This window comes from Ornithorhynchus anatinus, chromosome 18 (genome assembly GCF_004115215.2).
Source record: "Ornithorhynchus anatinus isolate Pmale09 chromosome 18, mOrnAna1.pri.v4, whole genome shotgun sequence".
In the NCBI taxonomy this organism is placed as follows: Eukaryota; Metazoa; Chordata; class Mammalia; order Monotremata; family Ornithorhynchidae; genus Ornithorhynchus; species Ornithorhynchus anatinus.
The window spans coordinates 8,031,493-8,047,679 of record NC_041745.1 but is presented as its reverse complement, the minus strand read 5'-3'; the positions used below and the strand labels follow the sequence as shown (position 1 = coordinate 8,047,679).

The window sequence follows — 16,187 nt, the reverse complement described above, 5'->3', positions numbered from 1 at the left end:
AGTAGAAATGGTATTTATTAAGTATCTAGTGAGTGCCACACAATACTAAGTGCTTGGGAAAATACCATGTATCCTGCCCAAGGGGAGCTTACAATCTAAAGCGGACAGGAAGAACAGGTGGCTTTGTGGCCTGGTTGATTCGGAAGGCAAGGAAGCATTTCCTCCTAACTGGGGACCCAATCTGTGGGATCTCCAATCCCCACGTCAAGAGCCAAACCGCTCTCCCTCAGTTTCATCTCTCACCATCAACCTTTTGCTCGCACCCTCCCTCCTGACTGGAACTCCCTCCCCCTTCACGTTGGGGAGATTGCCGCTCTTCGCATCTTCAAAATCCTCCTGGAATCACCTCTCTTCCAAAAGGCCTTCCCTCACTACTCCATCATCCTCCCCACCCTATATCCTCCATTACATCTGCTTTGTCACTATCATGTCACCTACAACCTTGGGTATTCTCACACCTCTCAGCACTTTTGTACATATCTTTACACTCTATTGCTTCCCTTGACTCAAATTAATTTTAGTGACTCCTCTGCTAGGTCATATGCATCTTGGTGGCAGGGTTCATGTCTACTAACAACTCCACTTGACTAAGTACACAGAAAAGCGCTCTTCACAAAGTGCTTGACAAAAAGGATTGATTAAAGAACAAAACTTTCTAATTATACTTCTGGTCAAAGCTTTCTTTACTGCTATTCTCACCCCATTGGAGCTCACAAGCAGCCAGGCAACCTGTTGGAACCACGGCAGACTCCGTCTGGCTTCCATTTAAACACTTAAATCACTTAACAGCCATCCTGGAGGTTTGTAAAACCCAAGATTGACTGGTATACTATGTGCCCTTTGACTCAAGGTCAGTGATTCCCACCTCGGGCAGATGCTAGATTTTCACCCTCCCAGAGTTAACCCATTCCTGAGTTTGGCATACTAAACCCTCATTCATTATCTTCCTTGCAGTGTGCTAAGAATTCATTCAGAAAAATAAATGCTTATTCAAACTGTGTTGGGGCACAACAAATTAACTTAGCTGGGCCAATAATTCACCTGTGAGTGGATTCTAAATCCCAAAATATAATTAAGAAACTGAAGAAAAAGCAGCTATTATGTATAGGGGCTGAAACCCAGACTATCAGTCAACCAAATTTAAAGACGAAAAATACAGCGTAAGAAAGGCCTGAAAACAAATTCTGCTCATAATTGGAGGCCTGCTGGAAAAAAACACCTAAAACTCCAGATTGATTACACAGCAACCGCAGGTTCAAGGAGGGGTCTGACCTGCAGTTCGCACTTTGATTTCTAACTTCCAGCCTGTTTCATACATTATCTACACCAGTAGTTAACTATGTAATCAAAGGGAGAACGGAGCTGGGCCCAAGTTACGTTCAGTTTCGGAACTTAAATCAATACATGGTATTTACTGAGTTTTTACTGGGTGCACAGCACTATACTAAGTTCTTGGGCAAGTACAATACAACAGATTTGGTAGACTTGATCCCTGCCCCTCAAGAACCTTACAGTCTAGAGAGATGTTGTGGTTCCAAGACACCAGTGGGATAATATCCATTTGGGGGTGTCACCCTGAGAAAACAGCTGTTCCAAGTTTTAAGACAGAAAAGGATCCGGACCTCTCGGCCGAGGGATCCTGCCAAAATGAGTCTTGTCATCCATTTGTCTACATGCCTTCGGTCCCTCTAAATAACTTCAAGGTAGATTGGAAAATGAGTGGTGAGTTGGAGAGGGAAGCGTGTGAGACCTGAACACTCAGTCTTCCGCCCCCCGATGGACCCAGGAGCTGAGACCAGGGAGCCCGACCTTGCTTCGGGCCACTATAAGGTGAAGGTCGGTGGGTTCTACCTAAATGCTCAGGCCATGAAGGACCCTGAGGTTTTCTTTAATCAACAACCGGTCCGTGGCTTTTTAAAAGCAGATTCATTAAAAAGCTCAGTTCCACTGAATGGGTCTTCCTAGAAATTATTTCAATAGGCTGCAGCATTGCAAGCATGTTATGGAATCTGGGTTTGGGGAGGAAATGCCAGCTCAAAGGTGAGCTCTACTTTTGAAACTGGTCTTTCTCTATGTGGTAAAGTGTTCTGCCCACAGTGCTCTGCCCTCCATAAATGCCACTGATTGAGGGTAGGGATCATGTCTCCTAACTCTACGGCACTCTCCTAAGTGATCTGCACAGTGCTCAGCACAGCTCCATAAATACCACTAATCAGTTGCTTGAGACTGACCTTAGCATTATCGATGCAATGATGCATCTGCTAACTGAAGCATTAACAGCCTAAATGGGACCCTGGTACCACATTCATTTAAATGAAAATTCTTTCCCACATCCCATTCTTTAGCCCTGCCCCATATTCTTTCAGATCGCAACTACTGTTGACTTACCGAGCTGATTAAAAATCACCGAGCATATCACGTCTGGCCTCTTCTCCTAGTTTAACCAACCTTTCTAATGGCTCCAATGACCCTACTAACTTGAAGTGATATCACACATTGAAAAAAAAAGTCTCATCCTATCAACAACCTTATTTTATCCTCACAGCATCCCAGTGAGGTTGGGAGAGGCAGGGAATAGGACCCCCTATGTCCCAGATAAGGAAACTGAGAGACAGAGAGATAAAGTGGAGAAGTGGACTGGTGGAAGGAAAATAGGACTGGAAATCACGAGAGCCAGGTACTAATCCTGGCTCTCAGCCACTTGCTGAAGGTGTGACTATGGACAAGTCACAACTTCCTTGTGCCTCAGTTCCCACATCTGGAAAATGGGGTTTAAATACCTGTTCTCCCTCCCCCTCCCCCTGAGACTGTGAGACCGGTATGGCACAAAGACCGCATTCAATCTGCTGATCTTGTACCTACTCTAGCACTTAGCATTGTCCTTAACACCTCATAAGAACTTAATACCATCACCACCATGAAGTAGTTTGCCCAAGGCCACCCAGCTGGCTAGCAGCAGAACAGGACTAACACCACGCAGGCTTCCTGGACTTCCCACTCCGCCACGGTGCCTCTGGAGTGATCACCACAGAATCGGACAGAAGAGAGATGATTTTGTTCTCGGTGGCTGATCAAGACTCAGGCGTGCCTGTCCTTGGCCCCGAGGGTCTGGTTCCCTAAAAGTCAGGGCTGGACCAGACAGATCTCCCATCAGGTCAAGAGTGTGGGCAAAGAGGCTGGAAACCACCAAGTCCTCAGGTTCCAAGGCCCAAAATAACATGCTGCAGCCAGCTGGAGACTCTGATCACTCTGCCAAAGGACAACACACCAGCCAGACCACACATGCCTGGGACTTGGAAAACTGTTTTATTGGCCACTAGCTGCACCCTCCAGGCCAGGGCCTGGCACCCTGCCCTCCCCAGGGCAGAGCAGACACGATACACAGGGTCGGAGTTGATCTTTTCTGCATTTTCTTTCCAGCCTACTTTCCTCCATCCTCACCCCCTTACTCGTCCCTGGTGGAACTCTCCCCGCCCTCACCTCTTCCTCCCAACCCTCCCCACTGTGTGCTCTTAAGGGACACCAAGGTCGCAGCCATCCACTCATTCAGACGGCCACCCCCTCCACGGCCCTGCTCCCCCGTGGTTCTCAGCGCCCCGCGGCCGAGGCCGCATCCATCGACCGTTTGGCCGACTGGCATGGGGCCTTCAGCGGTAGCCCGTCCTGCTCTTGGATATGTTTGCTGTCCCATCCGCGTCCCCGGGTCCCATCTGGCCAGGCACCCACGTGACCATGGGGGGCCCCATGCCAGTGGTACTCCTCGCCTAGTTGTTCTTCTTCCGCTTCTTCACTTTCTTCTTCTTCCTCTCCACTTTCATTCCCGACTCTTCTCCTCGATTCCTAGCCCTTGACTTCTCTTTTCCATCTTTTCCGGGAAGAACAGAAAGAAAGACGTTACGGGGCGAGCATTCCATCTGGCTGGGGATTCCCTTTATCACTCCGACATGGATTTACTCAGACTCCAGAGATCCAGGCGGTCTTTCCAGGAGCCTCGCTCACTGCTCCGCTGGGAGCCCAGAGTCGGGCTGAGAGGTGGCTGGGCACCGTTTACGCAGCCTCGATGGGCCTCCTACCCTGAAAACGGCCACCCCGGTCTGGCCTCACTGTGACACTGAGCACGTGGGAGGCAGGATCGACGTCAATGGGGTAGGGGGGAGGTGGTTAACCATCAACACGCATTTCTTTGCAGTGGGAAGTGTCGTTCCAGCATCACCAGACAGAATACAATTGTAGGGAGTCTAATGTGTAAATGTGCAGCAGAGACATGGGCATATAAACATACGTGGCTCAGCCCCATGCCAAACTGCAGGATCTTACTCTTCAGAAAGAACGAAAATAGCACCAGGCATTGACTTAGGAGTGCTTAGGGAACACAACCGTCACAGTGATCCCCAAACTCTTGTTAACTGCTGCGAGATGACCCAGCAGGCCACCCTCCTTCTGGAATCTGGATGGGACTCAGAACATGGAGCTGGGGTCCCCGCTTTGGGGTGCATCAGCTGCTGGGTCAGAGACACCCAGAATGCAAATCCATATTACACATTTCCCAGCATCTACGTAATGCGAAACTCAGCTGGTCTAACTTTGCCTCTGAAACAAAGCCTCTTACCTCCCTCCTTCCCCACTTTAGCTCTCGTCCGACGTTTCCTTTTCCTCTTTCGACTGAACGTATCATCATCATCATCCGTAGATACGTCATTGAGGAAATCGGTCCGGGGGAAGATGCCTGGCAGATACAAAGTTAAGTTCCGTGAGAGGCTCGCAGAGGGGGTAGCAGACACGTTTCTTCCTCACCTTCCAGGACTGGGGTATGGACACAAACTTTGACGGTGTCTGCCCTGCTTCCACCAACCTGGCTAAACTGTGGAGACAAACTCCACAGTGCGATTTTCTTTTTTAAACAGGTTTCGATATCCCCAACACCACACCTTAAGCCCCAGGAAATGAATCTTTCAACTAATAACATTACACCACTGGAAGACCTTGGCCTCTCAAGATACATTTAAGCAACTCAAAGAGAGCTTAATGGACTAAGGAGGCGGTCCAGAGACCGGATGCCTCAAATTCTAATCCAGTCACTCGCTCACTGAGTGCACATTACTGCAAGCTCCCGAGTGTCCCAATCCACGGATTAAGATCGCTTATTTCCCATCCCTCACTATTAGAACCGAGTCATCTATTTCACGGATCTAAAATATTTATTTTCTACAAAAGAGTGAAAGGTTTCCAATGCTTAAAACAGACAACCATGCAGAAGTGCACAAATCCTTTTGGAGGAATACTCTTGCCTTTGCCCTACTGAATCCTTACCTTCAGCCAAGTTCTGGAACCTGTGAAGACACAAAATGGAAGAGTTATCACTACAAAGGTTGGATTTTATTAAGCAAAAAAAGCTGCATCGCTGACTGAGACAACAACCAGGGTTTTCTCTTGTGCTCTACCAAGGTCTTAGTGATTTTTTTTCACGATTTTTTTTAAGCACTTACTATGTGCCAGGCACTTCCTAAAGCACTGGGATAGACACAAGTTTAATCAGGTTGGACACAATCAGTGTCCCACATGGGGCTCACAGTCTAAAGTCTCATTTTCTAGGTGCAATAACTGAGGCACAGAGAAGTGAACTGACTCACCCAAGGTCACTGGGCAGGCAAGTGGCAGAGTCAGGATAAGAATTCAGGCCCATGGTTCTATCCACTAGGTTCTGAGTCCACTTGGGTTTGGCTTTTCTCTCTATCACTTCTAGCAATAAAAATACCTTCCATGGGAAACCAATCTCCCTCAGGATTTTAGACTGCTTAAGGTTGCCCGAGAACAGAAGTCCTCGAGCTCAGACAAAGGACAGGTGAAAAGGAAACAATAGCAGCACGGCCTAGTGGATAGGGCACAGGCCTGCGAGTCAGAAGGACCTGGGTTTTAATCCTGACTCCGCCATTTGTCTGCTGGGCGACCTTGGGCAAGTCGCTTCACTTCTCTGGGCTGCAGGTACCTCATCTGTAAAATGGGGATTAAAACTGTGAGTCCTGTGTGACATATGGACTGTGTCCAACCTGATGATCTTGTAACTACCCCAGTGCTTAGTACAGTACCTGGTGCTTAGTACAGTACCTGGCACATAGTAAGCGCCTGAATACCAGTTTTTGGTTTTTTAAATAAAAAAAGGAAAGCAGGGGTCCTGGGTGGCAATGGGATGTGGGAATATGGAGACAGAGTTGGCAGCGAAAGGCGATGATCACTGAACAAGAGTCGATGTAAAGTAAACTTACTTTTGGACCAGTTTGTAGAGACAATTCCGGTTGAAGGCAGGAATGTTTTGCCTGCTGGACAGTTCAAACAGCCTGTGGCCAACTGCTTCAAAGTTAAACTGTGCAAAGACAGAGGTAGTCGACTTACACGACGGCCCACTGCCCTGGTGGCAGCCCTGCTCCCATGTGAAACCACCAACTCGTGGGCAGAGAAGGGAGGCAGCTATTCCAGGCAAACACTCAGATGCTGGTCACGCAGATGGCCAGTTCTGGTTCCAACCCCACCCCTGTACCAGCTGTCTGGAACCCTGGACTCTCACTTGCTCGGGTGGCATAAAAGGATTTTTGTTTCCTTGAGGAAAACTTTGATTGTCTTTCCTCTGCTCACCATAGAGTCTGTGAGAGCTCCTTAGCCTATGAACCCCATGAGGGACAATGACTGTGTCTGATCTGACTATAGTGTTTCTACCCCAAACCTTGGCATATAATAAATGCTTAATCTCACAGTTAGCGCGGTTTAGTGGAAAGAGCACGGGCTTGGGAGTTGGGAGGATGTGGGTTCTAATTCCGGCTCCACCTCTTGTCAGCTGTGTGACTTTGGGCAAGTCACTTAACTTCTCTGGGCCTCAGTTACCTAATCTGTAAAATGAGGATTAAGACTGTGAGCCCCACATAGGACATCCTGATTACCCTCTATCTACCCCAGCACTTACAACAGTGCTTGGCACACAGTAAGCGCTTAACAAATACCGCAATTATTATTATTGTGTCAAACTTAAATCTTGTACCTACTCCCAACCTGGTATATAGTAAGTGCTTACTAACCAGCATCATTATTATTTCAAGATGTCTTAACAGTCAATGGCATATTTACTGAGCACTTACTGTACGCAAAGCACTGAACTAGGCTGGTGTGAATAATTTCGCCAGGTGTAAACTCGCTCCTCGATCGGCCCAGGTGAGTTCTGCCAGCCTCCAGGTTGGACGCAATCGCTCTGTGCCACCCCATTCTGGCTCCCTCAGGGCCAAAGCAGCCAATCCTGGCACTGGGCTGGAACCACACCCACCTGAAGGACAGGGCCAATGTCCTTATCGGCATTTCTATGAGGGGCTCGCTGCTCCTCGTCATCATCGTCACCATCCTCCTCCTCCTCCTCTTCCAGCTCTGGGTCATCCTCTCGGGAGGAAGCCTTAGCTTTAGTCCCTAGGAAAAAAAGAAGACATACTGAAGGAGCAAACCATATCTTCAGTCCCACATCTTCAGGAAGGAGGGGAAAGGGGAACTGTCCACCCTGCCAACTGAATGATAAAGCTTGAATGAATACTATGTATTTGTTTCCGTGCTATTAATCCCTCCCTGGTATTTACTGAGGGCCAACTGTGAGCAGGGGACTGGACATAGCACTTGGGAGAGTATAATGGAGGTAGAAGGAGCAATCCCTTGCCTTCCAGTCTAGCAGGCTATTCCTTAGCTTGCAACCGTTCAGGCGAGCCAGGCAGGAATGACGGCACCAAGGATAAACCAATATGCCGACCATCATCGGGCGCGGCCAACTTCCCTTCCAATGAGCCCGAATCGCGCCTCAGTAAACCACCGCTACACCTGAAGTCGTCGGACAGCTTAGCTTCTCCTGCTCCAGCAGCAATAGGGTGGTGCTTACCGGCGGGCCCAGAGAGGCCCTACGAGGCCACAGTCGCCACCAAGATGGAGGGGGGGCACTGGCAGAATGGAAAACACCGAACTCCAATTCCCCAGGGAGGTCTCACCTCGGTCCTGTTTCCGAGACCGTTTCCTGGACGTCTGCTCCTCTCCTGAGAGCTCACTGGCTTTTTCGTTGGCCTTCAACTCCCTCATCAAATCTTCAATGGCAAAAGGGGCCTGGTCAATAATGGTTTCGAAGATGTCCTGGACTATGACCTCCACCAACGTGGAACTATACATGATGGAGGAACAGGAATGAGAAAGAAATAATGAGGAGAAGAAAGAACTTTTCTCTGTTCTCAGAAGACCACCAACACCCACACCAACACCCACCCCCTCGAGGAAAACCTTTCATTTGAATCTTCTGAACACTCAGCCCTTCCTTTCCCAAAATAAACCAATCCGGAAATAGTGAGTTCAGGGAACCAGCCATACTGAGGGGACCAATGGTTCTCGGAGGAACCGTCAAACCCACTCCATGACAATCAGCAACTTACTCCTTCGACTTGGCTGCAATTCTGCAGAGCGGATCGATAAATTTTAAGTTCTGATCTGCTGTGAGCTGTCCAGGAAAGAGAAGCGATGTGGTAATTGAGCAACACGCTCCACCAACCATGTGCCTCTCTCTCACACACATACATTCACACACTCAGACACCCCCTACCCCCACCACCCCCACACCCCGCCAGGAAGCAGGCTGCAGGTTTGCCTGGCCCTGGATCGCTCCCACCGCCAACTCCTCCTACCTCCTCAGCTCCCACTTTGGCCAATTCCTCCAGGTACAAGTCGATAAAGTGGAATTTCACTCCATTGGGAGCATGGCTGTCTGGGTGCAGGATTTCTTTCATTAGCATATCCAGAAGGAGCTCAATCTGACTGGCAGGGGAAGAAGGCCGACCGAAGACCAATGTTTGAAAAGGAAGCAGAGACCCTTCCTCTCCCTCAACACCCAAGCCACAAAACGCTGCAGCCGCAGCTAGCCGCCCGGCCCAGAACCAAAAGACTCAGAGAGGATGCGGGTGGGGTAAGGACTGGGAAGCCACATAAGCTAATACACAACATGACACTACAGTGCTGCTTGATGGGGCCAGTTTAATCAGTCCAGCACATAAGTCGAGGGAAAGCGAAGACGTTGGGCAAAGCATCAGCGTGGCTCTGAGAAAATTGGAGCACAAGAGTAAAAGCAAGGGAGATGGGTGGAAAGGACTGACACAGGGGGCAAGACTGACTGCAGGCAATGTTTCCAACAGTGAGATAAGCTTAAAACTGAAGGGGCCCTGTGGCAGCTGACCCGATATTCAGATTATGCAAGTCCTGGGTTTCCTCTCCACTTCCCTCTGGCATCTTGTCTTTTGGCTATTTTGCTATTTCCTAGAACTTGATTAAAGCTAAAGTGCCAAAAGATAAAAATTCCAACCAATTTATTTTGCTACTCATTAGTAGCATCGGTAACAAGTTCGGTGGGGCCCAGGCGGAAACTCCTCACTTTACCAACATGGGAGTTTTGCATTTACTATGGAGTGTTTTTTTTTTAATTATTATTATTATGGTATTTAAGTGCTGACTGCTTTAAGCACATGATAATCAGGTCAGATAGGGTCCCTGTGCTACCTGGGGTTCAAAGTCTACATAGGAAGGAGGACAAGTATTGAATCTCTATTTTACATGTGAGGAAGTGGAGGCCCAGAAGTGAAGTGACTTCCCCAAGGTCACCCAGCAGGCAAGTGGCGGAGGCAGCATTAGAATCCAGATCCTCTGCCTCCCAGGCTCGTCCTCTTCCCAATAGGCCACACTGCTTTCTCAGTGTTTTGATAGCAACCTGACTCCTGTGCCAACCCGCAATCCTCAAAAAGAGAGGCAAAGCCTATTTTAAGTGGACTGATGATGGAGCCTAGATCATGAGACCCCAGGACCAAGAACCTCTGTGAAGGGATTCATGATGGATCTAGCGGCCTGGGCAGTGCCATTAACACTCTTTCCTCCCCGCCAGGCGGGTGACTAAATGCATCTCGTTTTTATATCATTGCTACCAGCGCTCAATCAAATCACTGACTGACTATTTGAGGAGCAATACCACCACTATACGGCAAGGAAGGATGATGGCAGCAGAGGGAGAAAACTGCAAACCATCGCAAAAACCTCCCAGACCGGCATGCTGCTTCAAAGAGGGCACCACTACTCAAAAGCTTTCATGCTCTGATGGAACTGGCAGCTAAGCTCTGTGACGTACTAACCTTTCTTCCCATCCGTTTCTTTTCACTACTTCGAAGGACTGGTTCAGGACCATACGGATTAGCTGTGATACAAAAAGAGAACTGCATTAGGAGAAAACAAAACACGGGCTTCGCCACCACTCAGTCCCTCCAAGAGGAAAGCCAGCCGGACGCTGCATGACGCCAGACACTGAAGGCTTTGAGCTCTTGCGGCTGCTCAACAGATGGACTGGGATCAGAATTTTCCCAAGGTTTATCGGAGACTTTGGTCTTGGGATGTCACATCTTTGCTAAGAGTCGAAGCTGCCCTGAGATGGTGAGTGTGGACCCACCCTGAAGCCAGAGGGAATACTGGGTCTTGTAATCACCAGTACAACTCACATGCCCAGTAGCTTGCTGGGAACCACTGCCATCACCCCCCTCTCATCCTGAGGCGGGGGCCCCAATAGTGGGTTAGAGTAGCTCAGCCTGTGACTGGCTAGAGCCCAAACCCATGACTGCAAGCTAGGCAGAGCTCATTAAGCGCAGAAAAAGTGGATCACCATTGCCTTCCCAAAGGGTTAATTTAGGGTGATTTTGTGCCAAGGCCCTGATGCCTAAGCCAGTTCACCGATTCCACCTTGGGTTTCTGACGCCAGTTTTCATGCTCACCACTTGAAAGGTAATTCGCTAAAAGTACAAGTTGTGGGACAAAGATAAGGCAAGTTCACATTATACTCAAGGAAAGAAGTCACTAGTTCGACTAATTCCAATATTTACCTTTTTTTACCATAATTGACTCATTCAACTTCTCAGAAAGGTGATACAGTCACTATTCAATGTCGCTGATTTGAAAGGCCACTATATTTCTTTCAGCAGCCTACAAGTTTTTATTTTGACTTCAGCATTTCCCTTACCCTTCCTTTGAAGTAAATCTCTGACTTGAAAGAGGGATCAAAGCCCGTTTCAATTCAGCATTAGACAATGACACCTACTTCCCTTTCCCTATGCTAGATCTGTAAACACAAAGTGTCCTTCTGTTGAATAGGAACTGAAAGATAAAGCTTGCGTTTATAAATACACACGGAGAGAAAACAACTTCAAAGTCTTTCATTACTTCATAAAGACTGGGTAGGAGGCAGGATTGTAGCGAGCCAGAAACAGACATCTTAGCTGAGGAGGAACGGAGTGTGAGTTGGTCTGAAGTGGGAGAAGCGAGCTGACAGGTTAAGAGCCAGAGAGGAAAGGTTCAGACGCTCTTACCATATAGAATTTATCCAGGCGCAAACGGTCTATGCCATTCCACTCCCGGTTCATAGTTTGCCAAAAGGTCTGAAGGAATAAATGCTCTACGGGAGAACAAAGGTGAAGCCACCCAACATCAACTGGTCATCGTGCAATACTGCCGACTGATTGATCTCCACCTCCAAGCTAATACCCAAAACCAATCTCCAGGTCACCAGATTGCTGGGAGCACAATGTGTCACTTTTGGGGTTCCCTTTCTCCCCACCCCTCCTGAACTCATAGATTCCATTTCCCTTCAAAGCGAAAGCGTCGTGGACTTGCCACAAACCAGCCTTCTCCCGGATAGTTAATTCTCTATTATTTTCACCCTTCTGCTGTAGCGGATCCAGAGATGAGACAAAGCTACGGGGCAAGATCCCAGATGATTATCTCTAGGTGGAAAATTCCCTGTGGGCAGGAAATGTGCCTATCGACTGTTGCACTGTACTCTCCCAAGCTCTTAGAATTGTGTACTGCACACATTAAGGGCTCAATAAACACCAGTGACTGATTTTTTGAAACTCCTGTTACAAAATTGACAGGGCTTCCAAATCTGGAGAGAAAAAATCCACGCCAAGCAATATGGATGATTATGGAGTCTCTGTCATCTATACAAAATGTGGCTCAGATGTTTCTGAATAGGCTGAGGGAATAGAGACAAAAACGCTACTTCCTCTGTCATTGTAAAAGCAACCGCTAATCCCGCCCAGATGGTGATGGAAGCAATACCAATCCTGGCATTTACTGAGCGCCTACTGAATGCAATGCATCTAACTAAGAGCATGGGAAAGGACAAAAAGAGCCCATGAGCAGGGATGGCCCCACCCACAGAAGTAATGCAGAATTGGTCCACTGTCCCCAAACCTCTATCACTCCCGGCAGGAAGGGAAAGGAAAGGAAGCACAGTGACTTTATGTGCCAGCCAACACTAGCCCTATTCTCTCAGACTCTCAGGCCGTGAACCCATTTTCCAGCTCCTGATGGCCCTCTAAACTCAGGGTTACAGACCGACTAGTCAAGAACCCTGATTAATCTCTCCCCACTTTATATCCGCACCCTCCATTAAATGGTTACTTTGGCACCGCATCGTCACCTAAGCACCCGGATAGCCACGCCAGCCACCGCACTTAGGGACTTAACTTTGCACTCTATTGTTTCCCTCTGCCTGCAATTTGTCTGTCTCCCGTACTAGACCCTTGAGGACAGGGATCAGGTCTACTGCCTTGACTGTACTCTCCCAAGCTCTCAAAACTAGCCTTTGCAACAGGGTAAATGCAACAGGATAAGTATTGATCGACCAAAATGAAAACAAGGAATCTCTGGACCAACGGACTCAGAATATGTGGATCCAGGGAGAGACCTTTACGTGACACACTAAGAACGCCTTTCAGATTTCCTTCAGGTCCCTTTTAGAGGTAGAATTCATTACGGATATTTTCCTTCTGGGGGTAATTTGGGTCCTTGGATATTAAGTTGGGCCCAGTCAGGAGACAGTTCTCAAACCCAGGATGGGAATACTCACGTGCTTCTGCATTCTGAAAGTCATGAATGAGCTGGGAAATCGTGTTTCCTAGGGCCTCCTATAACAACAAAAACAAAAAAAGGAACACACCATGATTTCAAATACTAGACACTCTGAGGGTAGGAACAAGAGGGGAAAAAAGGGATAATGGGGAAAAAAGCCACACTTTTCTACAAGGGAACGAGAGTCCAGCATTTTGACAAAATAGTGAAAACAGAGATTCTCAAAATACCATAATTTTATACCAAGAATCTTTGAGTGAAGGGCTCCCCCGACACATAATAAGGCTCTGGATCTCAGAGGTTCAAGGGGTACAGAGACTTGTCACATTCTTGAACCACACTGACCTGGGGGCTCGCATCCAAGATGACAATCAAGAAGAAAGTACAAAGGGGGAGGAGAGAAGTAAGCTCAACCTTTCTCCTTCCTCCCTCCCCACAAGGAAGCAAAAGTGGGAAAACAGTAGTCGTAATCGAATTTGTTAAGCACTTACTATGTGCAAAGCACTCTGTAAGCACTGGGAAAGAATACACAGGTGGGAATTAGACTGTACCAGTGGGCCGGCCCTTCTGGGTGGATCCAGGTCCCCCGGTCACAGAGAAAGTTGGACACCTCTAACAGTACAACAGACCTTCGACATGGTCTGAGGTTTGGAGGCCCCTTGTCGCCAACTGTCCTTAGTCAAGTTCCCCAAAGTCATTTTGCCTTCCTGATTCTGGGGAAGGTCTGACACTGCTCAATGACCGGCTTGGATTCCAGATGTGCCCACGTCACCCCAGGGATATGAAACAACTCAGCCGACAACACTGAAACCAACAGGCCCAAGTACACTGTCCCGAGGACTCTGTCCGTTTACCAGTGCCGACGGAGGATGGTGGAGGGTGCGGGGACCACCTATTGGAATTCAGCCGGGCACTACCCGCAAAACGCCATGCTCCCCACCCAAACCCGCAACAACGACATTTCTCTCACCTGCAAGAGAGGCTTGTCCTGCATCCACATGCAGTAAAAGAGTCCCTTCCAGATTTTCAACATTTCGTCATGACTAAAACCACCTACATCAAAAATGAAAACAAAGTAAAAATGACGTTCAGAATATCACCTTTATCCTTCGATTCTGGATATTAAGCCGGCGAAGAGCGGGTATTAGAAAGGGGATGGGAAGTTAAGTCGTCGGCATCCTAAAAGTTGTCTGCTTATAATGAATTCAATCGAACGGGTATGTGCCGGTCATAAGGTAACGAGGGGACTCCCACTGGAAGAAGGGGGCAGGAAGCCAAAAGTTTAGGCTTTGCAGTTCTGAGCCTCCTTGTGCCTTTGGGGCTCTCAGGCTGAGTGACTAGAGGTCCCCTCCCCCCCACCCAGCCCGATCCGTCCCTCTAGAAAGAAGCTCCCACATGAGCGGAGGTGGAAGTCCTTTCTGAGCCCTGGGGTGGTTATGGCTATTTCTCCCCAAGGAGCAAGTGGCGGAGGCCCCATCCTCAGCCGGTCCCCGCCACCCCGACCTAGACCCACATGGTCCCCGGCAGCCCTCGCTCCCCGCACAAAGCCTCCTTCACTGTCCAGGACCAGGACTCGAACCAAGAGCAGGACCAGGACCAGGCCCAGGGGCAGGTCCAGGCCAAGGACCAAGAGCAGGACCAGGGCCAGGCCCAGGACGAGGATCATGAGCAGGAGCGGGAGCAGGACCAGGACCAGGACCAAGAGCAGGCCCAGGCCGAGGACCAAGAGCAGGCCCAGGCCAAGGACCAAGCTGAAGACCAAGAGGAGGCCCAGACCGTGGACCAAGAGCAGGATCAGGGCCAGGCCCAGGCCAAGGACCAAGAGCAGGACCAGTATCAAGAGCAGGCCCAGGCCAAGGTGATAATGTTGTCTTGTTTCCTTCTGTCTTGCTCTGCCGTCTGGCTCCCCCGATTAGATTGTGAGATTGTCACTGGGCAGCGATTGTCTCTGTTGCCGAATTGTAATAATAATAATAATAATGTTGGTATTTGTTAAGCGCTTACTATGTGCAGAGCACTGTTCTAAGCGCAGGGGTAGACACAGGGGAATCAGATTGTCCCACGTGGGGCTCACAGCCTTAATCCCCATTTGACAGATGAGGTAACTGAGGCACAGTGAAGTGACTTGCCCACAGTCACACTGCTGACAAGTGGCGGAGCCGGGATTCGAACCCATGACCTCTGACTCCCAAGGTCGTGCTCTTTCCCCTGAGCCACACAAGTGCTTAGTACAGTGCTCTGCACATAGTAAGCGCTCAATAAATACTATTGAATGAATGAATGAATGAATGACCAAGAGCAAGACCAGGCCTGGGCCCAGGCTGAGAACCAAAAGCAGGCCCAGGCCGTGGACCAAGAGCAGGGCCAAGCCCAGGCCCTGCACGAGGACCAAGAGCAGGTCCAGGACCAGGACCAAGAGCAGGCCCAGGCCAAGGACCAAGAGCAGGACCAGGCCCAGGCCCAGTCTGAGGACCAAGAACAGGAGTGGGAGCAGGATCAGGACCAGCCTTCCCAGACTGAGCTTCCCCTTTTCCCTCTGCTCCCTCTCTGTCCCTTCACCTCCCTTCAGCTAAGTCCCCTTTCCCTCTGCTCCTCTCCCTTCCCCTCAGCACTGTGCTCATTTGTATATATTTTTATTACCCTATTTATTTTGTTCATGAGGTGTCCATCCCCTTGATTCTATTTATTGCGATTAAGTTGTCTTGCTTTTGTCCGTCTGGCTCCCCCGATTAGAGTGTGAGCCCGGCAATGGGCAGGGATGGTCTCTATCTGTTGCCAAACTATACATTCCAAGGGCTAGTCCAGTGTTCGGCACATAGTAAGCGCTAAATAAATACTACTGACTGAATGAATGACCAAGAGCAAGACCAGGCCCGGGTCCAGGCCGAAGGACCGGAGCAGGCCGAAGGACCGGGGCAGGCCGAAGGACCGGGGCAGGCCGAAGGACCGGGGCAGGCCGAAGGACCGGGGCAGGCCGAAGGACCGGCCCAGGCCGAGGGCCAAGCGCAGTCCGGAGAGGGGACCCAAGCCCGCCCCGCCGCCGTCACCTGAGCTCCGCTGCGTCTTGGCGCTGATGTACTTGCGCAGCTTCCTCACGGCCCGGTCCCGGGTGACCTTCTCGTTGGCCGCCAGCCGCTGGGCGAGCTGGATCTCGGGCGCCAGCGCCGCGGTGGCCCTCGCTGCCGCCGCCATGCTGCTGCCGCGCGCGCACGCGCGCGCGGAGGAGAGGGGAGGGGGGAGCA

The 16,187-nt window shown here is 49.6% G+C and overlaps 1 protein-coding gene across 1 annotated transcript; it reads right to left on the bottom strand.

The window, feature by feature from the left end:
* Nucleotides 1-3,285: 3,285 nt before the first annotated feature.
* Nucleotides 3,286-16,169, bottom strand: RRP1 (ribosomal RNA processing 1). Its single transcript, XM_029046608.2, has 13 exons — nucleotides 15,993-16,169; nucleotides 13,916-13,998; nucleotides 12,944-13,001; nucleotides 11,400-11,485; nucleotides 10,179-10,240; nucleotides 8,691-8,820; nucleotides 8,442-8,506; nucleotides 8,010-8,176; nucleotides 7,310-7,446; nucleotides 6,264-6,361; nucleotides 5,311-5,330; nucleotides 4,610-4,726; nucleotides 3,286-3,865 (listed from the first exon to the last, which is right to left on the bottom strand). The coding sequence occupies exons 1-13, from the start codon at nucleotides 16,135-16,137 to the stop codon at nucleotides 3,765-3,767; spliced, it is 1,269 nt and encodes a 422-aa protein (XP_028902441.1). The 5' UTR covers nucleotides 16,138-16,169; the 3' UTR covers nucleotides 3,286-3,764.
* Nucleotides 16,170-16,187: the final 18 nt, after the last annotated feature.